The 26,248-nt window shown below is 44.7% G+C and overlaps 2 protein-coding genes and 1 long non-coding RNA gene across 8 annotated transcripts in view; 1 reads left to right on the top strand and 2 right to left on the bottom strand.

Moving 5' to 3' along the window:
• Positions 1–10,946, bottom strand: part of LOC143824345 (uncharacterized) — a 37,742-nt gene extending 26,796 nt beyond the window's left edge. The window contains exons 1-4 of one of the 2 annotated variants that reach the window (XR_013226753.1): positions 10,786–10,946; positions 9,308–9,531; positions 1,233–5,896; positions 98–230 (exon numbers count right to left, since the gene is read on the bottom strand). This is a non-coding gene — a long non-coding RNA (uncharacterized LOC143824345). The remainder of the gene's footprint in view (positions 1–97; positions 231–1,232; positions 5,897–9,307; positions 9,532–10,785) is intronic. The other variant, XR_013226754.1, reaches the window with a different exon arrangement.
• MASP2 (MBL associated serine protease 2) lies at positions 1,287–16,382 on the top strand. Of its 3 annotated transcripts, XM_077311525.1 has the most exons (11): positions 1,287–1,445; positions 2,279–2,501; positions 3,364–3,541; positions 4,164–4,295; positions 7,963–8,159; positions 9,961–10,108; positions 11,510–11,628; positions 12,814–12,892; positions 13,786–13,923; positions 14,552–14,626; positions 15,559–16,382. In XM_077311525.1, exons 1-11 carry the CDS (start codon positions 1,438–1,440, stop codon positions 16,332–16,334), a joined length of 2,073 nt encoding a protein of 690 aa, XP_077167640.1. In that variant the 5' UTR covers positions 1,287–1,437; the 3' UTR covers positions 16,335–16,382. The 3 variants fall into 3 exon arrangements, with proteins under 3 accessions (XP_077167640.1, XP_077167641.1, XP_077167642.1); XM_077311526.1 differs by lacking the exons at positions 11,510–11,628; positions 12,814–12,892; positions 13,786–13,923; positions 14,552–14,626; positions 15,559–16,382 and adding an exon at positions 10,906–11,032; XM_077311527.1 differs by lacking the exons at positions 7,963–8,159; positions 9,961–10,108; positions 11,510–11,628; ... (2 more) ...; positions 14,552–14,626; positions 15,559–16,382 and adding an exon at positions 4,829–4,989.
• A 1,801-nt stretch (positions 16,383–18,183) lies between these two features.
• TARDBP (TAR DNA binding protein) lies at positions 18,184–25,747 on the bottom strand. Of its 3 annotated transcripts, none has more exons than XM_077311531.1 (7): positions 25,602–25,745; positions 24,533–24,786; positions 24,054–24,217; positions 23,093–23,233; positions 22,231–22,401; positions 21,287–21,404; positions 18,184–20,304 (listed from the first exon to the last, which is right to left on the bottom strand). In XM_077311531.1, the coding sequence occupies exons 2-7, from the start codon at positions 24,768–24,770 to the stop codon at positions 20,282–20,284; spliced, it is 855 nt and encodes a 284-aa protein (XP_077167646.1). In that variant the 5' UTR covers positions 24,771–24,786; positions 25,602–25,745; the 3' UTR covers positions 18,184–20,281. The 3 variants fall into 3 exon arrangements, with proteins under 3 accessions (XP_077167646.1, XP_077167645.1, XP_077167644.1); XM_077311530.1 differs by having other exon boundaries at positions 18,184–20,365; XM_077311529.1 differs by having other exon boundaries at positions 18,184–21,404; positions 25,602–25,747.
• Positions 25,748–26,248: the final 501 nt, after the last annotated feature.

Genomic DNA, 26,248 nt, shown 5'->3' on the forward strand with positions numbered 1-26,248 from the left:
GGCCAGAGGAAGGAGCAACATCGCCCACCCAAACCCAGCCCTCCAGTCCTACAAACACCCTACTATCAGGCAGCCTGTTTGGTCCTCCTCACAATACCTCTCGCTTAGGGCTGATGCGTTGTGGATTTGTCCTCGGTCTTCACGTTCTGTTTCTCTTTGCCGCCCAGCTGCCTGCCTGAAGTGGAGTTTTCTTATTTTTCATTTGCAACCTCTTCTCAAAATGTTTCCACCTATTGAAAAATAATAAATTGATTCTCAGAATTGTGAGCTGCTGCAGATTCGTGGGTGGCAGGCAGCGTTGGCAGCCTCAGGGAACAGACACCTTGGATAACAAGGGTTGACGTGATAAGATGGCTGGGTAATTACAGGATCTGTGGGCACAATTCATTTTCGGATCGCGAAAAGAAGAGAGTCTCCACCAAGGCAAGCTGGAATTCCTATCCCTCAAGCCTTCTGAGCATGAGGGTGAGGGGAGCCATGGTATGTACAGAAGGCTGCAGTTAAGAAGCTAGACAAAATAGTCTTGGTAAGGTTGAGGGTTGGTGTGAGATTTCTTGAAGTTGGGACTTGCAGTTTCTTCTCAAGCTACTCTTACCTGCAAGGCTTCTCCGTGGTTTGAAGAAAAGACAAAGTGACCTGCATATAGCAAAAACCTTATGCAGTTCTGAGGTTTGGCAGTGATTAGCCGTTTCTTGTTCAAAAACTGCAGGCAGGAACCAAATAAACCCTGCCTTTCTTCTGGCCCAGTCTTCCTCGACTGCCATCATACACATCTATGGTGGTGCCTCAGGTGGAATACTGTGTGCAGCTGGAGAAAATTCAAAGGCAGATGGAAAAGCACCAAATTCCTGGACTTTATAGCAGAAAATGCACTTTTAAGTGGGTATTATCTGCTCACAATTGCTGGTGCTGTGTATGAATTCCACCAGAGTCTGGATCAGCTTTTGTTTGTAGTGGTTGCTGCCAAGCTTCTCAATCTATTTACACACATTGCACAAGAGTGGGGAAGACCAAGCTGATGAAAGGGAGCTAATGTTGCTCCAAGGTTCCCCCCCCCCCAAGTAATTATGCACTTCCTGCCCCAAGTTCCCTTCCTGCCTTTGCTTTCTACCCTTCACAAGCACAGGACCAACTGGCTCAAGAGCTGAGAATTCACAACACACGATCTTAAGCTGCCTCTGCTGCTATTTTTCATGCGCAAAAAGAGGGCAAACGGACTGAAACATACTCACACACTCGTTTGCGGTGCCGATCAATCGACCTCTTGTGGAACTGTCAGACTGAGGGGAAGGGACAAGATAAAGATTGGAGTTCAAAATACAGACAAACACCGCTGAGCCGAGAGGAAGGACAGCCTTCCCCCAACGGAGCAAACAGAGCTGGGAAAGCAGGCTGCATCTACAGACATCTTGGCGTTCTTTTCCTGGGACTTTTACGATGATAAGGTGAGTTCCATCCACTATGTCCACCCCCCAGGAAATCTGCTGACATTTCCCTTAGCTGTGAAATGTCATCACTATGTATAGGATTGCTCCTAAAATATACTCTGGCAGAAGGGCTTTGTTTGGACTGGGCTTCAGAGGACCAATATACAGATTGTCCCACTGAGCAGCCAACTCTGGAGATTTTGGGGTTCCAGCCAATCCAGTGATAGCTCCATGTTCACAGGCAGTATTTCTTTTACTATATTGAGGACAAAAAACAGGGGCTGAATGTCTTCTTTGCCTGCCTGAAGGATATGAGGAATACCTCTGAGAAAGGTCACTGAAACGTTTTATCCTTAATCCTGCAACATTTCTTAGATCCTTCAAGGGGAGGAATGCCTCTCTTGAGTCACTTCAAAATCTGAGTGTTTGGGTGGAAATCCTGAAGAATTTTCTCTTCCTATGTGAAACTGGGCCCAATTTCTATTTCCCTAACTGGCTATTGGAGTCAGCATGGAGTTGTGGTTAAAAGCGGCAGCCCCTAATCTGGAAAACCAGCCTGATTCCCCACTCCCCCCCCCCATGCAGCCAGCTGGGCCACCTTGGGCTAGCCACAATTCTCTCAGAGCTCTCAGCCCCACCTACCTCATAGGGTGTCCAGTCATGGGGAGAACAAGGGCAGGCGATTGTAAACCACTTTAAGACTCCTTTAGGTAGTAAAATGCGGGATACAAAAAGAAAGCTTTTCTTCATTTGTGAGTTGCCTTGAGGAGGAAAGGTGGGATAAATTTAAAAAATGCAAGCAGGCCTGGCCCAGCATGAACTATTAACCTCTTCATTCCCCCTTCCCACAGGATTTGTTTCTTCTTGGTTGCCTTTTGCCACGTGGTGGTCAGTGATGTTGTCCCACTACAGAGAATGTACGGGAGGATTGCATCTCCTGACTTTCCAAACATATATCCTAACAGCAAGGAGAGGACGTGGAACATCACCGTGCCCCTGGGCTACACCATCCGCATCTACTTCACCCACTTCAACCTCGAGCTGTCTTACCAGTGTGACTATGACTATGTGAAGGTAGATACAGTTGTTGTGGGACAAGTGGGGTGTTTCACGTGGTTTTCATGTCAGTTCTATAGTTGCTAATTCATTGTTGGAGCCAGGGGATCCCCCAGCTTGGAATCTCCCCCTCCCCCATTTTAAGGCTCTTACCAGGTGCAGAGAGGGAACAACCAGGAAGTAAAGGCAATGTTCCTGTGTCATACCAGGAAGTCGGTGACATGAGGGTGACACTCTGGTTTTGGGGCAAAGCTCTACGGTAAGAAGCTAATTCTACCAGAGATTTTGCCCACAAACCAGAGCATTGTCCACAATGTGCTATATCACTTCTAGGTGACGCAGGGCTGTCACATTAACTTCCTGGTTGTTCCCATCACATTCCCAGTACTTCTCCATCCCCCACTAGCTGGCTAACAGCTCTAGCCAGGTCCCCAAGTACATCGAAGACTGTTGGTGGCATAATAGCATAAAGCCCACCTTCCAAAGCAGCCATTTTCTCCAAGTGAAATGATCTGTTGCCTGGAGACCAGTTGAATAACTAGGAAATCTCCAGTCACCACCTGGAAGTTGGCAGCCCTGCTTTGCAATGCCCTCCCCCCTGAGGCTTACCTGGTGCCTACTTTGCTTTCTTTTAGGCATCAAGCGGAAAAACATCTTTTAACCCAGGCTTATGGGGATTTATCTTATTTGCCTTTTATAGGTCTGGCTTCTGTTTTATGGAGTGTTTTCAATTTATGCTGCTTATGTTTTAATACTTGTGTTTTAATACTGTGGTTTTTAACCGTAAGCTGCCTTGAGCAGGACTCTGAAGAGGCCGCATAGAACTGTTCCAAATAGATAGGCCTACAGACATGCCCCTCACGCACAACCCGCATTACAGATGCAGTCAGGAGGGAAGGTCTTGGCTACTCTCTGTGGGCAGGAGAGCACCGACACGGAGGAAGCCCCTGGGGACAAGACTTTCCACTCAGTGGACAACAACCTCGCAGTGACCTTCCGATCGGACTACTCCAATGAGAAGGGCTTCACGGGCTTTGAGGCCTTCTACGCTGCTGAAGGTGAGGGGTGAAAGGAGGTATGCTGACCCTCCCCTGCACTCAGTCTAGAGCCTATTGCCTGTGGTTCTTTTGCAGTGGATGAATTCCAGAGATTCTGTGTGGGGTAGCATGCCGATGTACGCTTTAGTTTTGATTTCTCTCTTTTATTAGATTATTTTAAGGAGATTGATTTTTATTTGGGTTTTATTAAGCAGATGGGTATTTTTAGCTCATGAAGCATCTTGTGAATCTTTAAAACACAGGACAGAAAAATAATACATATAACAACAATAACTTGAATCCTCACGGCTTGATTGCTCAGATTCTGAGGAAGAGGCTTTCATGCACGTTCATGGGCAGTGAAAATAAAAAGTGGGGGAGAAATAAGTTTTCAGAAGACTAAGGGGAGGGGAATGGACAAGAACTGGGCTGTTTATGGAGCCGTCTGGACACAAGGGGGGAAAGCTAACACTGGAGGATGAAAATGGAATTTTAAGGCAGTCTGGAAAATGCACCAGGTCCTTTGCATGCCCCAGTATCAGTCTTGGTGCTGGGTCTGCAACCACACCTTTCTATAAATCCTGCCCCTGACATCTCACTTTGGCCCAGACAGATTTAACTTGCTCTCCTTCCATCCTCTCAGATATTGACGAGTGTCAACAACTGATCAACAGTGAGCCCCTTTGTGACCATTATTGCCACAATTACCTGGGCGGTTTTTATTGCAGTTGTCACATCGGCTACGTGCTGCACAAAAACAAGAGGACCTGCACAGGTGAGTCTGTCCAATGCAAAATGGCAATATGGTTTCTGATAAGTGTTGAGCAGAGTGGTGACCGGCAGTGACTTTCAAGTACAACTCCATAGCAACGCGGCTGACACCTGCGCCACCTGAGACATGCCATTCCAACCATACGGAATTCCTTGAGTTTCATTCCCTCCCCTCCTCAACCAATCTTTTGGCCACCGTGATAGGTTTGAAAACATTTTGGTTGATGTTGTCTCTGGGCTGGGAAGGTGACGTTGTAGTCTTGTGTTGTCAGATCTCCGAAGCTAAGCAGGGTTGGTACCAAGAAAGACTCTGCAATGGCAAACCTTGAAAGCCATTGGCTGGGGTGGTCAGAAGTTGGTTGTGACTTGACAGCAGTTATGTACAAATGGGCAACAAGAGTGCTTTGGGGGAAAAGGAATGAGTCTTAAATTAGTTGAGACTGAGTCATTGATATGTTTGTTAGGCACTCACTCTAGAAGGCAGATATTCATTAGCCCTTTTTTCTGTCCCTCTCTTCTCCCTCCTTTATTTTCCAGCGTGAAATAAATGTAATCGTTTCTTAGACGGAGATAGAAGCGCCAACATTCCCTGCTGAGCCGCCCATAGCATCCTGCTGCATACAAGTGGCTAGCTTGCATTCCCCCCCTGCCTTCTAGTCGGCTTCCTGCAGTTAATAAAAATGGCACTTTTTCTGTTCCTTCCTTCCTCAAGCTCTATGGAGCCTGCAGCATTTTGACATTGCAGCACCAAGAGGAAAGCGCATCAGTAAAGAGCACAGGTTGTTTTGTAAGGCTTTGGAAGAGATGGCAGAGGGTACAGTCATAGAATCAAGATAAGAATTGCATTGTAAGTGGGATCAACATCCTTCAGAATTGGATTAGACTGGAACAGAGTTGCCTGCACACCTCTGAGCTCCTAAGGTGGGAACTGATGAGGTTTATGGTGGGTGCCTCAATTTCCAACATATTTGCTCTCAAGTCAGGACCTGTAAGACCAGCCTGCAGGTGGGACCTGGGGGACTTGGTAGCCCCACTGTAAGACCACAATGCCTGCATGTTAAAACATGTCAAGATTGTGACATGCCAATGCACAAAGCTAAACTTGCAAAACCTTAGAAATGGTGACAGACCCATCCAAAAATACTAAGCGCTGCCCAGAATGCCTATCACTTGATATTCTAGCTTTAAATTCTCCATGGCAGCTCCAAGTGCAGGTGGCAGCCATTGATGACATACAGAACATGCATTCTGAACTTTCCCACCTCCACCATGGCTTATTGGTAAAGCCTCAGCTTGGCGCGCAGAAGGTCTCAGGTTCAATCCCCGCCATCTCCAGTTGAAAAGGACCAAGTAGGAGGTCCAGGAAAGACCTCAGCCAAGACCCTGGAGAGCAGCTGCCAATCTAAGTGGACAAAACTGACCTTGAGGGCCAAATGCTCCGATTCACTACAAGGCAGCTTCAGCTTAGCACCGTGCAGTTCCTCAGCAGCACAATTCACAGCTCATCCTTCACCTCAGAACTACTGATCCTGCCATCGCGAGTTCACAAGTTGAGAGGGAGCTTGTTTCTCCGGGTTCAAGTCTCCAGCGGGTAGCACACCGTACCTCAAATAAAAATATAGACCTGGGTGTAATTGAATGCCCTCTTGGTAGCCCTGAAGGCCCAGCTGGCTTTTATGTCCAAGGGCTGCATGAAAAATCACCCCGTTCCACTTCTGCAAGCCATCCTTTGAAAAATCTGTTTTTAAAATAGATTTCTGTTGCTCGCAGATGTGTGAAATAAAAATACAGACCTTGATAACAGCAGCTCCCCATGGTCTCATACGGCGAGATATTAAATGGCAAGGAAGAACCTGTCCTAAAATGTTCCGTTGTCATGATCGCAACTGGAACATTTGTTCTTAATAGCCACAGGTCAGTTTTACCGCCCTTCCCGTCCCACCCCAACTAGCACATCAATTGTGCCGAGCACTGAGTAAAAACAAGCAGCTCACAGACAGCTTGGGGAGGTGGGGGGGGGGACCACTCAATGACCTGAAGTTCAGGATAGACAAAAGGCAAGACTTCTTTAATCGACAAATAATGAAACTGAAGAATTCCCTGCTAGTGCAGACAGTGGTGGCCATGAGCATAAATGTTGTCAAAAGACAAGATTCATGGAGCAGAGTTCAATCAATGACTACTAGCCCTGGAGAACGAAGGGAGTCTCCATCCAAAAAGGCAGGAGACCTCTGAATACCAGGATGCTGGACTAGATGGACCACAGATCTGATTGAGCAGGCTTTTCTTGTATTCACGGCCCACCATAAAGGGATATAACACCGATCATATATCCAACACAGACCACTGTTAGAGAAACTGAGCAGAACCCACCCTGTACTTTTAAATGGCACCACAGGACACTGTAGTACATTAGGTGGAACCACCAGGACTAGCTGCTTAGATGCAAGGAGGGTGGGATGGAAGAGGAGGCCTCAAAGAAAAGAAACCTCTTCCCGAGTTTAGATGGGAGAGCAAACGAAAAGAACAGGGGACGAGGCAAACCAGAGGGGAGCCTTGAAAGCGAAGTGCTTTTCAGATTTTGAATAATCCGTGAAGGCAAAAGGGTATTCCAAGCGTGGATTCCAGGGGTTTTTATCTTCCCCCCATAAATTAGTTTAGGAAGAAGCTTGCTGCTGCGATCTCCCGCTGGCAGTGAGCAACTCTCGGCCCCAGTCAGAACCAAGCAGTGTCAGCAAGCAAAGATCCTCCAGGCGCTCAGGAACCAACTGATCCCGCCTGTTGCTGCCAGCAGGAGAAGCTACAGCGCCAACAAACCAGCAGGAGTTACAGCTGGATCGTGCCACGTTACAACGATTTCCACTCCTACGTGTCTGGTAAATGAGAGAGCAGCTGAGGAATGGCTCATGCAGGGAGGAAACAGAGGGCTATGCTCCAAACTCTGCCATGGCCTGAACACATTAAAGGAAGGCTTTCATTTAGCTCAAGGCTGTCTGCAAAGTATGTGATAAAACAGCAAAAAAAAAAGCAGGATTTGCAGCAAAGTTTGAAGCAGGGATTGGCTGTGGCTGGCCCCCAAGAAGGGCTAGACTACCTTCAGAATAGCATCTGGAGGGCTTGGATTCAACACCTGAGTGCCTGGGACCATTTCCACATGGGGAACCCGTGCGGGAGCACAAATCTGGGGCGAAGTGCACCAGGCCAAATGCTCCCCCATGTGGGAGCAGGAAGAAGCAGGGCAATGTAAGTTCTCTTATGTTGAACTGATCTCCCCCTCCCTGGGTAGCGACCTTTTAGGTTTAAAAAATAATGAGAATTTTGGACTGCGTAAACATTCATATATCCTATAGGTTGATGTGATCTTGAAAACAAAGTTGGCGTCCAGTGGCACCTTTCAGACCAACAAAATTTAATTCTGGGTATAAGCCTCCAAGTGCATGAACACTTCTTCAAATTTGTTTGATACAAGTTCAGTGGTAAATAAGTTTCATATTGAATGTTCATTGTACTTCACCACATACCACATCATAAACTTTATGTAAACCGCCCTGAATCAAAAGAGAAGGCGGCATATAAATCTAGTAAATAAATAAATTTTGAAAAGTATTTCAAGGAAGCAAAAACAAGCACATTTGTATTCATGAAGATGACTTGTGCTTTCTCCCTTTCAGCTGACTGTCAAAAAAAGGTACTGACCGCAAGATCCGGAGAAATCTCCAGCCCAAATTACCCCAACCCATATCCCAAACTCTCCCTCTGCAGTTATAATATTCAAGTGGAAGAGGGCTTCATGGTCATTCTGGAATTTGTGGAAAACTTTGACATTGAAACCCACCCGGAAGTGCCCTGCCCCTATGACATCCTCAAGGTCAGTTGGACTCATGTTCCAGGTCTGTCTTGCTAATGTGTTTACGCTTTGAACAGGACCAATCCTGACCAGTAGCAGTCAAGACATCCCCCACACAGCCAACAAAACGCACAGCTGCTGCTGTTCGCCAACATGCAAAGGATTATTGAAGATAGTTTAAAAAAAAAATTTTTGTTCTCCTTCACGGAAGGCCTCCATTTTACACGCATACAGACAAACACAGAATAATACGCTTGTGTTTGTTATAATCTTACACTAGTCTGGTAGAGGGGTTCAAGTGGTCCACTCCAGACTAGGACTGGGGTTACAAATCGGGGCAAAACCAAGTGATCCCTGATTCAAAAACTGTCTGTACTACAAACTAGATGGCTACCGGCTGGGCACTCACCCTCAATCCTCATCCCATCCCCAGTTTGCACTGGCACACCTTATAGTGCTACTGTGAAGATCACAACGCAACGTATGAAGAGCACCTTGCACCCTTGGAATGACTCTGCTGGAAGATCAGTGGGTCCCTCGCTCCTCTTTAGCCTAACCAACTTCATAATATTGTTGTGACAATGGAACAGAAGAATGGGAAATGAGGCTCCTTAAAGGTCAGCCTGCAGAACACAAAATATATTTGGAAGGGAAGAAGGGATCACACCAGCCGGAGTCACTTGACAGATCATTCAGGTCTGGCCAATGGCGCCAACCAAAGACAGTCAAATCCCTTCCACCTGCTCTCTTAAGGATCCCATTTAGGATGATACATTCTTTGATTTGATTTCCCAATCATTAGTTGCTCTGAATCACCGATTACAATTTCTTAAACCAGTTATCTTCCCCTAAGTAAATCCTTCACTTAACTGGTTTTGGGATTCACTGTTTGACTTACAACTTGCCATATTAGCATTTGTAGTTTAGTTTTTAAAGAAGCACTTCAATTTCTACCCCCCCCCCCCCCACTCCACCTCCCAATTGCTACCAGGTTTCAGTGATTTGGGAGTTTCCAACTCAGACGAAACAGGAGAGGGGTTTTGAAGGAAGACAAAGAAGTATTTCAACAGAAGATTCCATATATATGCATATCAGCTTTGAGGGTCACTTGAGACATAAATAATCTAACAACACACCACTACAGCGGTAAAAATCCTTGAACTATTCACCTTTTGATATGGATCCTCCTTTTGCATCTGGCATGGCCCAGCCTAGTGCCCCAAGGAGGAAACTGCTGGAATACACCGCCCAGTGTCAAGTGTATAGCTGTTAGCTTGAACCCAACAAGGGCCTGGATTTCTACAACTCCACCACAAATGGAAACGCTTGGTATTTGGCAAGTCACCCCCAGTCTGTTTTTCCAACAAAGAAGCAGCCACTGTTAAGCAAAGGTCTGGGGAGAAGAAAGAGAGAGAAGTCTTCTTAAGGTTGGAAGAAACATTTAAGCAACGATTGATGAACACTCAGATACCAAAGGGGAAACTGCTTTGCTGGTTTCTAGCTACAAAATATTTTTTATTTTTCCTGCCAATCGTTTTTCTATAACCCTGAGTATGAAGTGGCAATTACCACTTTATACCATGGAGCAGTAGGAGGGTCTCTTCCCCCTCCTCCAGTCCCTTCCACCAGCACGGCAAAAAAGTTGTTTTTAAAAAGTTGTTTTTTAAAAAGTTGTTCTTTTATTTTGAACTGATTTTATAATTTAGCAAGCCAGTTTAGGTGCCTGGCAGGACATAAAGGATCTAAAACAAATAGTCACGGATTATTCTTATTGCAGGCAGGGGCACAGCAAGGGGATGATCTTTTCCTTCCTTTTCTCCAGTTCAAAACACCAACAGAAGAATACGGTCCATTCTGTGGGGATACTCTCCCTCCCAAAATCGAAACCCGCAGCCATATTGTGGATATCCAGTTCACCACTGACTTGTCTGGATCTCATGCTGGATGGAAAATCAAATACACAACTACAGGTGGGTCACTTTGGACGTGTGGGAGTGATGGTGGAGCCCAGTGCTTCCCTTTCCCACGTGCAAAATGAGTTGACAGAATCATAAAATGGTGGGGTGGACTGTCCCCCTTCAGACTGCAGGTGAGGTTGCTTTTGAATCAAAATGTTTAAATGATGCAAGCCGCCCCAAGCAGGTAAATACTGGGAGGGGCAGTATAGAAGTTCACAAGCTCCAGAGGAGTCTGAGGTGTCCGGAGCTCCCCTCCCCATCAGCCAGGGTAGGTTATGTTTAAATAGCGCTTCACAGATCCGCATAAGATTTGCTCCTTTACTTCCTTGTTACCTTCACAGGATTCTAGTTGCTCCTTCTTTATCCTAAAGACTGTTCATGAAATATGGCTTTAAGGGGGGGGCAGTAGTTCTACAACCTATTGAGCCTTATATGAAACAGTAGGATGTATTCCAGCGTACAAGATCCACATAGGCACCTCTGCAGGGAATTATTGGTGTCCAGGTTGGAAAAGAAGTAAAAGGAAACTGAAGAAGTCTCGGCAAATGATGCTCTAAGAGCATTCTTCAAAGAAACCTCGATTTCTTCAGAATCTTTGTGGCTAGAGACACACAATGTTTGTTGTCTTTATTGCTAGCCTGTGAAGGATTCCCTTTGTTCTAGGTTGGATAGAAACTTATTCCAAGTACCTGTTTGCAGCATAGACAGCCAGTGAAGCCTTTGATTGCTCTTCTCTATAATTACAAACAACTCTATATTAAAATAAAAGCCTTATTCATCTCTTTGCTCCTCTGTATATCCTCCTGCAGAAGCTGGTGTGAAACAGGCTGAGCTCCTGGGTCCTGTTGGGAGTTACATGCATAGATTGTGATTGGTTGTTAGGAGACATTATGTAATCTTGCATTCTTGTGACTTTTTGAAATATCATATCATGAAATGTTGTGTAATTTTCTGATTTCTTCACATATCATGTTCCTCTGATAATTCACAAAGTATATTGTATTTGAGTATAGTTTTGCAGAGTTTGTAATTTGTTATTAAAATTGTATACTTTTTCAATTTGCATATTTTTTTGTATTTGAGGTTTCTCTGTGGTTCGTTTATTTATCCTTTCTGAATTTTTCCACAATTTTTCCTGTTCTGGTTGTTTTTGTTACTAAGAGCATTCTTACACCCTCTCCAAACAAGAGTTTCCAGGATGACTAGAGTCTATGGCAAGCCGTGACAATTAAAACCACCTGCTTGTAATTAATAAGAGGGGCACGCGTTCTGCCAGCAGCCTGCCACGTTTAAGCTGAAGAAGTATCATAATTCTATGATTAGCAAGACACAGCCAAAAGACAGCCAGTGGATTTTGGTGTTCATGCAGAGCTCTAAGTCCACATTCTCAAACAAATGTTCCTCTTTCTGCAGCTTTGCCGTGCCCCGTCCCTCAAGCGCCTCCCCATGGACAGATCCATCCAGTGCAAGCAAAATATATCATGAAAGATTCCTTCAGCCTCTCCTGCAACATTGGCTATGCACTCTTGGAAGTAGGTTTTTCTCATTGCCATCTTTCCCCTTATATATATTTGTAAATTATGAATTACTAAGCCCATGCCAAAGCAGTCCTTCTGGGCACTTCCCAAAACAACTCTCACCCCAACTCAGCATGTATTAAGCTTCCCGACAGGCAGAGTTTCAGACTTAAGTGGAAGGACTGGGAGAAAGATCATGGCCAGACTCTCTTAGATATATTAGGAATTAAATTTACTCTCAATGTGAAAAGGCTTTTTACCTCCCCAAACCCCTAAAGATGCAAATTCTCCGGATCCTCCCAAGGTGTGCATCTCTCTGTGTGTGTGTGTGTGTGTAGGGGGGATTGTCCTCTCCGGTCTACCCTGAGTCTTCTGTCCCTGCTATCAAAGCATTCGATGTAAGGAAGTACTAATAGTCCTGTTTACACTCATCCAACTTTCTTAATATGACTTCATCTGCCTTACTATTCCCATAAAAGAACCTACTCTCAGAACCAACAGAACCAACCTTTGGCCAATCACTTTCTCTAACCAAACTCAAAGGGGTGTCGTGAGGATACAATGGAAACCGCAGAACCTTGTGCACTGCCCAAACTCCTTGTAGAAAGCTCCTTTCCCAAATCTCTCAGAATTCCCCAACTTGGATCTGGCAACTCTACTCCTCCATCCCGTGATTCTATCCCTCCCCTCCCCTGCAATCAGCTTGCTGTCATCCTGGCACCCAATGTCTCACCAGAACTCTTGTGCCTTATGCCAAGGGGCAAGAATGAAGGCAGCCAAGGAAGCTCTTCCCTCCTTTCCCTCCTCCAGGGGACTCAGGGATCATGGGCTGATCAGCAACAGTAGTGGAGAGAGAGCCCAACATACTCAAAGTTACTCTGGTAATTCAACGCCACAATTATTACTTTGATAGCTAAATCTTACAGGACTGCGTGTGGTGTGGCAGGGTGGTGCGCGAAGCATATGGTAGTCGTGTGGCTCTTCTCACTGAAAGTAAATGGCAATGGCTACTCACTGGTGTGGCGGTTGGATTCCCAGCCCGCCTCAGCTCCAGCAACTCTTGCCTTATACACATTTGCAGATGGTACTGACCACTTTTCATGGCTGGGATATATCCATTCGGGCTGTCAGCCCCATGATTTGCTTTCAAAAGGGAAAAATAATAATGGCTGTGTGTTGTTCTTCTCTACCCCACCGCAGAATGAACGGATTGTTGAATCCTTCACAGCAACATGCCAGAAGGACGGATCCTGGAACAAGCCAATGGCTCAGTGTACCAGTATGTCAATGCTAGTGGCTCTTTGGCGGAGAGGGGGAATGCTTGCATTTGCAAGTTGGATTACCGGTTTAATCATTTCTTGCGGGTATCCATATTGTTTGACGCAGCAAAGCTCTTTCGTTTTAGAAAAAGTGGTTAGTGTGGGAAGCAAAAATGCATGTTTGAAACTGGCTTTAATGGGAACATTCGCAGCAGCAGCACAGGCCAACAGGATCCCTGGACACAACACTGCTAAGAAGCTGCCACTTTCAATGCCTTTATGGCAGTCAGAAGTTCAAGAAAGGATAAATGACAAGGAAGACTGACCCCTGGTATGATCCAGCAAGGCTCTTAGAACATGGATGGCCAGGCAGAGTTCCCAAACGCGAGATGGGCAGCTTTATGTATGCAGTCCTAATATCCTGCTTCTGATGCCGCCAAGAACTACCGGGACACTAGTCACAACTCAGCTGCCGTGCTAGCAAGAGAACCTGTTTTAGGTCACAACAGAAGCTTGGCACCGTGTTGCTCATATCATCAGCATTCATCTGCCAGTAGAACTACTTAAGAGAAACGTTACAGGGAAGAATGGCTGGATTATAATTCTGAAAACAAGGCATGCCCGCTCAGGTTTTCCCTGGCTGAACAGGGCTGGCTCAACTCATGCACAGCCTGCTCTGGTATTTCAGCAGAGAACATTCAGTCTGCACACATCCCCTTGCAAGACACAGGGATGTCCACCTCTGAATACTGTCCCTCATTTGCCGATGAAAGCCCACATACAGTACAGGCATGCGGGCCTGGCAAATACAGCAAAGAGTGAATGTATGAGTATACACGATGACCAATGTCCATCTTCCAGATTTCTCACTTTCTCTTCCAGGATATTTTTTGTAACTATTGCTGTTTTCCAGTTGTTGACTGTGGGCCACCAGAAGATGCAGCCAATGGTACAGTTGTATATGTCACACGAGTCAATGAGAACTTCTACCAAGCCAAGATTGAATATAGATGTGAGGGTTCCTTCTATGCTCTAAGAAAAGGAAATGCTGGTAAGACGATTCTTTCACAAATAATGCACACTTAATGTGCAAGACGTTTTGAGAGATCAACGTGGTACTTGCTTTTAAATCAATACATACAGGATCTAGTAAGGAACAGGGTCTCCTAACATTTAGTTTCATCCCTGTGGTTTTAAGTGATGCTTTCTAAATGTACAATGGACTAAAACAGGCTTTAATTAGGGTGCAAGCCCTACCACCCCACTGTTCACAAAATAACTAGTCAGCATACTGTTAATGACAATACCGGATTTGGGCCACAGACCCCAATTCAAATCCATACTCAGCCATTAACTTCATTCTCTAAGATACTTTGAGGAGGATGAAAATGGCATTCTACTCTGAGCTCCTTGGAGAGAAAGTAGCATAACTAAAGTGGTTAGTATTAACTGTTTGGAAGGAATGAGAAGCAATGAGCCCATAGACATGGTTCAAGAACAAAAATTGTATTAGGAGTCCTTAGAGGCAGGAGTGAGATGGTGTCCACACAAATTGCACACTAAGGCCACAAATGGCAAGAAGGTATCTACAAGGTGGTGGTGGATCTCACTGATTTGTAGGAACCAGCTAGACTCTACAATTTTCTACTCTATAATAGTACTTACTCGTTTTTACGCAGGTCACTACAGGTGTGCCCATGATGGCTACTGGAGAGATTCCAATGGAGAGCAAGCACCACCTGTTTGTGAACCAGGTAAGATACAGGACAGCTACAAAACAAATAAGCCAGGCAAGCCCAACTGCTTTGGACTTACAATTTTTTCTTTAACAGGCATAATGCTGCAATCTTGACTAATGATAAATGCAAGATTTGAAATACCCCAGTGTCATCCTCGGTACCATCTTCTATGAGACTTTTTCATAGGATTAGAGAGAATGGAAGTATGAACCACTCTGTCCTTCCACCATCACAATGCAGAAAACAATACTAGAACTCAGGGCAGTAGATTCAGGACAGCTAAACAAAATAACGTCATACAAGTTTGTCAATTTATGGACTTTAGCTCCACAAGACGCAATGATGGCCAACAGGCTGCTTTAAAAGGGGGATCACAAATCCATGAGACAGACCTTGCCTGATGAACCTACCATTTCATGAATTTATCTAATAACCAGTGATAAACCTACAGTGAAATCCTAAATAGTTACACCCTTCTAAGTGAGCTTTGACACACAAAGGTTTATACACCATAACATTTTGTTGGCTTACTAGATGCTATTGGACTTGATTTTTTCCTAATGGACTTAGAACTGTGTTTTGGATTGCACTGCTAGTAGCCACTGATATTCTTAAATGTTGACATACCTCCATGTTATACATGCTCATACAATATAAGAAGTGCACATCCCTCTTTAGGATAGCACTGAGCATGAAGTTGGGCCTGATAACTTGTATGGCCCATTACAAGTCTATTATTCTCTTTACATGTCCTTAAATGTGGATGGGGAGTGATATACTTGAATATTCCTAGTTGATACTTCATACCAGCTGATACCATCCCAGACAGGTCAGAATAGGGGCCCTTCAACCTGATATGCAAGATTATGGATCAGGAATGACAATGTCTGTGATTTTGGTTTAGAAATGTAGTGTTAGGCTTTTAACTATTACAATTATTTCTTCAGTCTGTGGCATCCAACACATGAAGCCTCTGAGACGCATATATGGCGGAAAGAGGGCAAGACATGGACAGTTCCCTTGGCAAGTCCTGATAACTGACACACAAGGAATAACAGGGGGCGGTGCCCTTTTGTACGACAACTGGATTTTAACAGCAGCACATGTCATCACTGATCCAGCAGATGCATCCTCCTTGAGCCTGAAAATGGGCCTGGTGAACAAACGGGCCACGAATCACCAGCCAGCTCAGGCAGAATCTGTTTTTGTTCACGAAGGGTACAAGAATGACGGTTTCAACTTCAACCACGATATTGCTTTGATTAAACTGAAGTACAAAGTTCCCATTAATGCAAATGTCACTCCCATTTGCTTGCCAGGAAAAGAAAGCAGATTCAACCTGAACATGAGTGATACTGGGTTAGTAGCTGGCTGGGGAAAAACAGAGAAGGAGAGGCCTTCCCTTTTCCTGCTGTACACAGAACTAGATGTTGTGGACCCAGAGAAGTGCAGAGCAGCGTATGCAAACCTGAGTATGGCAGGAAAGCCACTTGTACTGACAGGAAACATGTTTTGTGCTGGCTACGACCAAGGGGGAAGAGATTCTTGTAGTGGAGATAGTGGCGGGGCATTAGCTTTTTTTGATTTTCAAACTGGGAGGTGGTTTGTAGGTGGCATCGTTTCCTGGGGCCTCCAGTGTGGTGAGGCACACCTGTATGGAGTGTACACTAAAGTGGCCAACTACATCTCATGGATTGAAAATATAATTGTACATAATTCTTGACTGTGATTTGTAGGATGCTCCATTTCAATAAAGAGAATTCAAAACCTTCCTTTTTTGATATTTAAATACAGAAAGCTCTGCAATTGTAGCATTGCTCCTTAAAGCAGGCATACCATCCTAAGCTCAAGGAAGTTAACAGACTTACAAGAGTACAAATCTGTTTAGGATAGCACCTTCAGTACACAGAAAAAACAATCCTAACCTTGACAGCGTAACGGTGTGACTCCGTATAAGGCAGATGCACACGACTCCGTGAATCCAGCACTGGAAGCCTCAAGCAGTGCAGCCTGTTCAACCACTGCATCCTTACACTACTCTGCTTGCGTGCACCAGTGAAAGCACAAAGGACTGGGCTGTAAAAACCACTACACCAAGCTCCTTCAAGTGATACGGGTGGCAGGACAGAAACCTTTTACTAAAACCAAGAATCAAGTTAGGCACAATTCTGCTTCATGCATCCACCTGTTACCTTTAAAAAAAAATCATGGAGCACTAAAGCAAAATTGTATGCAAAGTGCTCTAATTCTCTCAGCAAACTACCATCCTAGATCAGGCGATTCATGGGAGTGCTAAATCTATTCCCTAAATTCACTTGTGGCTTCTCCCAAAGAGACAGAATTGCTCCAAGAATGAAAGGGATCCCCTCAAGACCAGGAGTGGCCAAACCGTGACTTTCCAGATGTCCACGTACTACAATTACCATGAGCCCCTGCAGCATGGTAGTCCAGTTTGGTCACCCCTGCACTAGGAGAAAAGGGAGGGAGGGAGAGTGAGAGAGAAGCCCAAGTGCAGCGGACAATAATACTTTTTAAAAATACACTGGGAAAGAGTGAGGAGAAGCACTGCATTTATTTTAATTTGTAAAGCCAATCAGATCACCAATGGTTCATCTGAAGCCCTACTGGGCAGGAGTCCCGTTTGGTCTCATTCATTAAAAAAAAAAAAACAACACTTGGCGGGTGCCATGGTAACAGTGTTGGGGAAACCTGCTTTGGACTTATATGTAGGTTAATGTTCTTCTACAGCCAATTTAAGAAGCAAGGTCTTTAACTTAAGTCTACTAAAACTTGCTCGGTTGCCATCACTGCAGTAGCCATAGACCCTACTGTGAGTTTAGAATACTAAGAATTTAAAAAGCAGGAAGTACTTTGAGAGCCAGTTTTGTGTAGTGGTTAGGAGTGCAGACTTCTAATCTGGCATGCCAGGTTCGATTCTGCGCTCCCCCACATGCAGCCAGCTGGGTGCCCTTGGGCTCGCCACGGCACTGATAAAACTGTTCTGACCGGGCAGTGATATCAGGGCTCTCTCAGCCTCACCCACCCCACAGTGTGTCTGTTGTGGGGAAAGGGGAGGCGACTGTAAGCCGCTTTGAACCTCCTTTGGGTAGGGAAAAGCGGCATATAAGAGCCAACTCTTCTTCTTCTACTGTCAGCCAAAGAACACATTTATGCAGCTCAGAGTAATAGGACAAGACCCCCCAGCGGTGCTGTTCAATCAGCTGCAACATTACATTTGCAACTGCTGAGACCGAAGTGCTCCAAGCCTCCATCACACCCACACAAATTTAGCCTGCAAGAGGAAAACTGCCAACATTATATCTATTTGAACAGCACAGACTCAGTAATTAAGAGATGCTCAGCAGGTAACCGAAAGACACAACTCACTGGATCACTCAGGGCCTCTGTTAAATTACTACACTGTTTATTACTAAATGAAGCTCATTAGCAAGATAATCTTTCTCGCAGTGTTAAACTGACTGTGTTCCTGATTTTCCCACTTTAAATTGCATTAGTGCAACAAACACAAGTCTACTGAATGCCAAGGCAAAACAAGACTCCAGACACTAAAGTTGCAAGAACACTTTTATTAACTCACTTTAAACACTAAAAAAAGAAAACTATGAATAATGTTTGAAAACATTTCTAATACACGCAGGGATTTGAGGGAGGGGATATCAGAACCCTTCATGCTCTAGCAGCATTAAAAATATCAGTTGGCCCTAGACTCAAAAGACAAGCTGAAACAAGTTACTGAAACCATGCTAGTGATGAATAAACTTACCCTCAAGATCCTTCCCGAGATGACAGAGTTTAGCCTTTGGAGGTCCAAGAATACCATTTTAAGTGTTATTCAGCAGCAGTAGCTGGCATTAGTGCAAATGCTAAAATGCAAAATTCAGACGGTACAGAGTTTGGCAATAGATCTGATTTAGGTGCAGGAAAAAAAATTAAGCATCTTATGAAAGAATATTTCTTCTCAGAAGAATCATAGATTGTTTTACAGTGAGAAACAAGTACTGGGCATGGGCTTTAGCATTAAACAGCAAAGCTAGTCAAAGCACCCCATGAGAATTTAAGAGTCTACATGTACTAATATTTCTTTAAGAAGAGTTTCAGGCTTTAAGCTTAAGATCCAAAGGAAAAAGAGGGAGGTTAAATTAACCTTCCAAGCACACTTGGAAGATCTGCAATGAATCAGGACACCATCAATTTCAGAGGGCTTTAGATTTGTATCAGATATAATAAAGGGATCAACAAAACACTGCTAACTTTTTCAACCAATCTTTAGGGCCACGTCCATAACCTTGACGGATGTCTTCCTTTTGACAAATCTTTCTTTCTTCAAGCTGAATCACTAGTGCTTTGCTAACTGGCATTCTGGAGGGTGCCAATAGAAGGGCAAGCTGTTCTCCATACTCACTACAAGGGAAATTAACACTGTACCACCAGCTCAGCCATCTAAGTAAAATGCAGTGGACATGAGTAATAACATTTATGCTTAAATGCGATTTTAGCTCATGCCTACGAGCACTCACTAAGGGGAGAGAAATCACTCACCAGGGAAGGGTTGTCTCGTTTGGTAAAGTAGGATTTCAGATATATTACTAAATGCTACTAAGTCAGAACTGCATTAGAATTACCGGTCTCAATTACATCAGTGAAAAATAAAACATAAGAAGCAAATACATTTTACAGCTAGCTCAAATTAAATTGATGGCTATGAACTCTTTGCACTCGGGGGGGGGGGGCTGTCAAACACACACACATATTACTTAAATCAGTTTTATTTAAGAATTTCCTACATTGACAAATCTTATAAAAAGCATCCAAACACAGAACTGCAGCAAACAGCATTCATATAGATATCTTACAGGCAGAGAAAACTTCCACCCAAGGGAACCTCCGAGCTTGGGACTGAGCTTTGCTACCAAAAAACAAAAACAAAAAACCTTTCCACAAAACGCACCCCAAGCTGGGTGTTCCACCAAAAGTCCATCTTCAGTTCACATTACCACACTTACAGAATCATTAACAGAAAAGAACACACACCATACAGCATTCACAGCAGAGTTGACAACGGAGGGGGGAAAAAAATACAGATATTCATTTCACTTAACACATTCAAATAATTGGTTAACTAGGTAAAAAGCCCCCCCATTTAAGTTCTTCCAGATCGGGATGTCCTTTGAATGCAAGAAAAAACACTCGTACGTCCGCTCCCAATGCTCTCCGCACACTCTCTCACCAAAGCCACAGGATCGAGGGACATCGCGTCAAGAATTTTTTTTTTTTTAATCCCATTAAGCACCACCAGGTCTCTCTCTGCATGCGCCTCCTCCTTTTTCTCGCACATACCAAGCCCTCACATGCCTCGGCACCACCAATCCAATACCACACAAGGTTTTCAAGAGTTCAAACAAGCCTTCCGGATCCATCTCACAGCCTTGCGTTCACAGCGTTGAATACGACTCCATGAAATAAAAGAGTAGTGGATAAAAATGGAACACCCACCGTCTTAAGACGAAGCATGTGCAGTGTGATGGGAGTCTTGGATGAGAAAGCATGGAGACGGAAGTATTTCCTAAGGCAGACTTTTTTTTTTTAACTGCACTGCTTTCAATGAAGTGCTTCTTCCATAGACATTTGAAATGAGATGAACTGCAAGGATTAAATGAGGTCTTCATACCGTACTTTAGTATGAGGAGGGGAGACAGTGTTAAAAGGAAAAGAAGCCGACACCAACATTGCATTCTCCACACAGGACATTTGGGGGGAGGGGGAGGGAGAGAAAGAGAGAGAGAAATTCTTATGGCGGGGGATCAAATTAAATTTTAAAAGAAAAAAAACTAACAAGGAAAGGATGCAGTTTCTGGAAAAAAAATGGCTTCCATTTTCGAAACATGCAAAGATCTCAGCTGACTAGGAAATGAGGAATCGTTTTGTTTTTTTAAACGAATCCATGTCCAATTGCAGTGGGTCCGTTTACCCAGCAGGCAAACCAGCAGGTCCACTTTCAAGCACTCAACATCCCAACTCATTGTAACAAAACCTATAAATCTCCATTTAAGCTTTTCTTTCCCCCCCTCCCCCCCTTACAAAAGAAAACGTGTCAAAAATACTGTTCAAATATACTACACGCTGAAACAAACTGATCTGGAATTATTTTTTTCTTTTAGTATATGCATCTTATAATATACTTACCAGACGTTCTAGAAAAAAAAACCTGATTTCCCCTCCACAGTCAGGATTGGATTGCCTACATTCCCCAGCCAGATGACTTGGAATCCATGCTTGAGCCAAAACCTCCATTAAAGCCACTGCTAGAGCCTGCATTGGAGGAACCCCACCCGATGGCTGCACCAGAGTTAGAGCCCCCGTAGGAATTGCTCCCTGAGCTGAAGCCCTGGTTCTGCTCCCGCTGCATGTTGCCCGGCGGCTGGTTGTTCCCAGTTGGCCCAGACTGGTTCTGCTGGCTAGCTAACATGCCCATCATCCCCCAACTGCTCTGCAGTGCTGCCTGAGCTGCCGCCATCATGGCGGGGTTGATGCTAAAGGCTCCAAAATTCATCCCACCTCCCATGTTACTGCCCTGGTTGTTTCCCAGTCCTCCCCCTCCCCCTCCTCCCCCCCTGTTAGGAAATCCACCCTGATTCCCAAAGCCTCCTGGATTACCACCAAATCTTCCACCTCTTTCTAGTTGTCTACTGCTATTATGCTTAGGTTCAGCATTGGATATATGGACGCTGATTCCTTTTATGATCAAGTCCTCGCCACAAAGGGATTGGGCAACCTATAAGAAATAAGGCAAGAAGATGAGTATCTTGAGAGAGAGTAGCAGAAAGCAACTTTAAAAATAGAAGCAAGTCGTCAGGTCTAGAAGGCTTAATGTTAACCAAACAGTAGCACTTCCTGAGTATTACTGCTTCCTTCCTTGCAAAAGGAAGTTCCATTCTCAAATATCTCTACAGAATGCCATTCATATTAACTGCATTGGTTTATATAAACAGCAGTTAACTGCATTTCAGAACATAGAAGCTCATTTGCTCACAAAAGCTTCATTTAAGACTTCCAGACTAGAAAACACCCAGTTATTCTTACCAGCCAATGTTTAATACAATTTACTGCTCTCTTAATTACTGCCTTGTACAGATTTGTCACTAGCCGCTCACCTGGTTACCTGTGGCAACTTTCAGGCAACCAGGCAAGCAAAGTTGAGAATCTGCCCACCCCCTGTACAGATGATTAGCACAAGTATATGAAGGCACTTTTTGAACTAATAATTTTTTGGTACTAACAAGCAAGTCTGGCCTTTTGTTTTTGTTTTATGGCAGCAGCCTGTTGTAAATAAGGCCTGCCACGCTAGAGATGTATCTTCTGTACTAGGAGAGTAATCAGCAAAATGGAGGTACTCCAGAGAGTAGCTTTTCCGGAACAACACCTGGCTTAAAGTACAAGTGCTCATGTACCAGAAAGGAGTGGTATAAATAGGTCTATGAATTGTCTGGTATCTCTCAGGCCAATTGCAATTATGTTTTACGACAATCAAAGGAAAACAGAAACTTTAAAAATATTAGTAACTATTTGTCTTGTGCTCCAGGGAATAACCAGATGGATACCTGATCATCAGCAAACGTAACAAAGGCAAAAGCTCTGAATGGTTTGGGGATGAAGACATCAACCACTTCTCCATATTGCGAAAAAAACTGACGAAGCTCATCTGCAGTCATGTCGTCAGTACAACGTCCAACAAACACCTTCCTGCTACGCAAAGGTTCATCTGGACTTTGCTGGTGCCAATGCAGAACAAGAGACTCCCATTAATACAAAAACTGTCTTATTTAGATACTGTAATAATCAAATGCAAGCACACAAACACATGAGAAAAAATGGATTAGCCAAATGAGCGGGTGAGAGCTAAACACGGAAGTCACTGCAGGCTCTGGAATGGTGCCTACTAAAGCTTAAATGTATAGCATGAAATAAGATTAGAAAAAGAACAGCTGGTGGGCTACCTGGGTTACAGATTTTACTGAAGAATAGAAGGACTTTTTCTGGGACTATGTTTCGTGCGTAGGAACAATATTTAGAACAGAATTTGCACTCAGCTGTAAAGTGTTTCACCTACATTTCTAGATAATTTAGTACTACATTATAAATACTGGCCAGATACTTAGAATTTCAGCCAACATGGTAATTAGAATTTCAGGTCTTTCCTAGAAACATCTACAATGGAGCCTATTAAGTGGCCAGGATCAAAGATGTTCTTTTAGCATAGCTACCAAGACCTACATGGTACATCACGATCTGCTTTTAAATCTCCCCCTTTCTTAAGTTGTTCATGTGGCATGACTGCCCCATAATTTGGATCCTCAATATCATGTTCAACATTGTAGAGTCTTTCATTCTCTGGCAATTAATTGAGGCAACAACTTGGCTTGCATATTAACAAAAGCCTCTAACAAACGACCCCTAAAGTACCTTAGAGTTTGGAAGTTTGCAGTCACACCATCTTCCATCTATCATGTGTCGCTGAGACATGACTTTCACCTGTGTTTCATAGTCTGTAAATCGTACAAACCCAAACCCCTTGGAATGACCAGTTTTGATGTCCTTCTTAACCTGGGAATAAAAGAAGAAATCAGTCTGCTAAAACCATAATAGAAGTAAAACTGGCAACTGTAAGTTAATTTCACTATTTTCTGTAAAGATGAAGGCAGTACAAATTTCATAAACTGGCCCACCTTGCCAAAAAAAGTTAAAATTTGATATACTGAAATCAACAGCCTCCAGATTTATCTGCCTCACCTATAAACTAATATTCATAGCACCCAGTCCCTTTTTCAATTTTTAGGTTTTGAATTTTTTTAAATATTTAATTTAGGGAGTCCTTCAAAAATGCAGAATACCCCTATCTTGTCTGCAGGTAGCTTTCACTGCCATGATAAACACATTAGGCATGGCATGAGATAAAACAGGCAATGCTTAAGATGTCACCAAGTAACTTTCAGAATTGCATAAAAAGATTAAACTGACACCAATAACAGAGTAAAAAACTCTGAACTACAATCAAATGAGTCAAACTAAAGCCAACACCAATACATGCATGCTTCTTTGAGAGTGAAAGCAATAACAAACCAGTGGGATTTCCTTTTTTTACTTCAGAGACCTGGGATTAGACTGTAATTTTATTTCTTAAGCATAACATATAACTGTTCAAAGGATTTGCAAGTCATAGGAGGAGCCTGAACAGGACAAGCCAAAGCAGAAGCCATAAGGGCAGTTGTCATGTGATAGACAGCAAGAGCAAAGTTTGCGAAGTATGTATTTTTGCAACTACAAAGTGAGGTCCTCAGGGCTTGTACTGCCCCTGCTTAATAAGCTTCTGTGATCAACCACTAGAAAAGCCCAGGGACTTCTCAAAGAAACGAAAGCCAAATACCTGCACCATGAGAACCTCTCCAAATGTGCTGAAATATTCCTTTAGATCTTGTTCAGTTGTTTTCCATGGCAGTCCCAAAACGATGAGATCAGAGGTTTTCTGCACTGCTCGCTTCACTTTCACAGCTGATGAAGCATCTGTTTCGTCCATTTTACGCTTATTGTCTAATGAGAGAAAGAGTCAGGCCTATCACAAGAGCACTTTCGAAAATGAACAAAACAAAGCAAAGGCATTAGAGGAGGCAGCTCAATTTTAAAGCTTTGTGCAATGTATATTCAAAAGCAAGCTCTACTATGCTCAATGGAGCTTACTCCAAGGGAAACAAAGCCAGGATCGTTTAGTATTTAGTAGAACACATATGCTCCTGATATTTGCATCACTTTTTTGAGTTCATCTGAATCCTTGCACCCAAACAGACTTCTATGTCAAGAATCAAATCATAATTATCTACTGAATTGAAAATTATACGTAACACACACCTTTGGGATAGTTAACAACGTAAACCAGATTTCCCCAGCCATTATCCGGTGCATGCAGAATTCCTTCCACTAATCGAACTCCTCTCATACACTGTGACACAGGGTTTCTGTACCGCAAGCCACAAGCCCCTGGAAACTGAGCAGTGACCGTAGACAGCAACACAGTCCCATCATCCTCTGAGGGGATCTCAATGGGCTCTTCGTTCTCATCCTCAGTAACCCGGATGTACTCTGACATATCTGCCGTGGGGTAACTAATGAAATAAAAAGATTAAAGGAAAGGTGTGAAGCACAGTAAAACAAACCACAGGATGAGATTATGGTAGCACCTACTCTCTATCCAGGTGCCTTAAAGTCCCTTTACCAGAGGTACCAAAGGTCTTGAAACAAAAGGGCTGCTTTTTTGCTTCTCTAACTAAAGTAAGTTACTTTTCTGACTACTCCATGCAGCCCTTCGTATACAGGCCCCCGAAACCCAAAAGGCGATATGAAGGCCTGATCCTTGTGTTTGCTCTCAGCACCTGCTATTCAGAGGATCTGGAAAGGCACCCTGCCGATTCATGAATTTCTCTGGTCCTTTTTACAGACCTAGCTAGATTAGCTATCATTGCCGCATCAGACAACACTAAATTTCTTTAGTGTCGCACGCCCAATCCCCTTTACCCAAACGGGCCGTACCTGGCAAGGGGGACGCGGCCTCAGGACGCTCCCCTACGTCCAAACACGATGGAGGGACATTATGGGGCAGGCAGGAAAGCCCCGCTTCCGACGCTCCCTCACCTATGCTCAGGGCGGGCGGGGTGCACTGCCCTGGCATGGGGAGGCTCCATCCCCGGCGGCCCAGGGCGTCCGGAGCGAACGCAGCGCGGGCCAATCGGGACGGAGGCCCCGAGCTCCACGTCAGCGCCGCTCCCTCCGCGGAACCCCAGGAGCGTGACGCGCGCCCTCCTTCTCCTTCGCCGCGCGCTAGGCCCGCCCGCCTGCCCTTCCTTCCTTCCCTCCCAGCCAGCCAGCCCCCGGGCCGAGCGGAGCCGCCGCTTTCCCGCTCCCTCCCTCCCGCCGTGCTTACCGCGGGCCTTGGCCCCGAGGGCGGCGATTCCAAGGGGCGGCGGCCGACAAAGGCTCGGGAAAAGCAAGGCCTCCGGGTTCCCTCTCGCGCCGACAAAATGGCGGCCCCCACTTTCCCTCAGAGGCGGCGAGTGGGAGCCGCGGACCAGGAAGGAACCACGCCCTTCCGGAGAAGGGGGCGCTCGTAAATGATAGGGCTTTTGTGTCGTTTCCTAAATGTTACGGGAGTCGCGGCGGCCCGGGAGAGAACGCCTCAGGGGTTGAGTTTGTGCCCGTTTTTTCGTGCCAGGATTTTTCTCCTCGTTCTACGGCAAAGGGGACATTTGAGTGCGGGTGGTTCCCCCTCCCGCATCAAACGTGAGTGGTACGGCCTGCCCGAAACCGCAATGCGCCTGCGTCGGAAAGGATGAGCTAAGACGGGGGGGGGGGAGAGGAAAAGGAGAGCGCTAAAAGCGCGACACGATGTTTGCTGCTATCGCGCGTGCGCCGGAACCCTATTTCTTGCGGGGAGATGATTGACGGTGAAAAGAGCGGGAAAAGTCGTTGCGCGACGCCAAAGGCCTGAGGAGATTTCCCAACGTTCTTCATTTTCTGTGGGGATGGGGACGCGTTGCTTCTGTTTGGCCGCTGTGGCATCACAAACCTCAG

The sequence above is a fragment of the Paroedura picta genome, chromosome 15 (genome assembly GCF_049243985.1).
Source record: "Paroedura picta isolate Pp20150507F chromosome 15, Ppicta_v3.0, whole genome shotgun sequence".
NCBI classification, from domain to species: Eukaryota; Metazoa; Chordata; class Lepidosauria; order Squamata; family Gekkonidae; genus Paroedura; species Paroedura picta.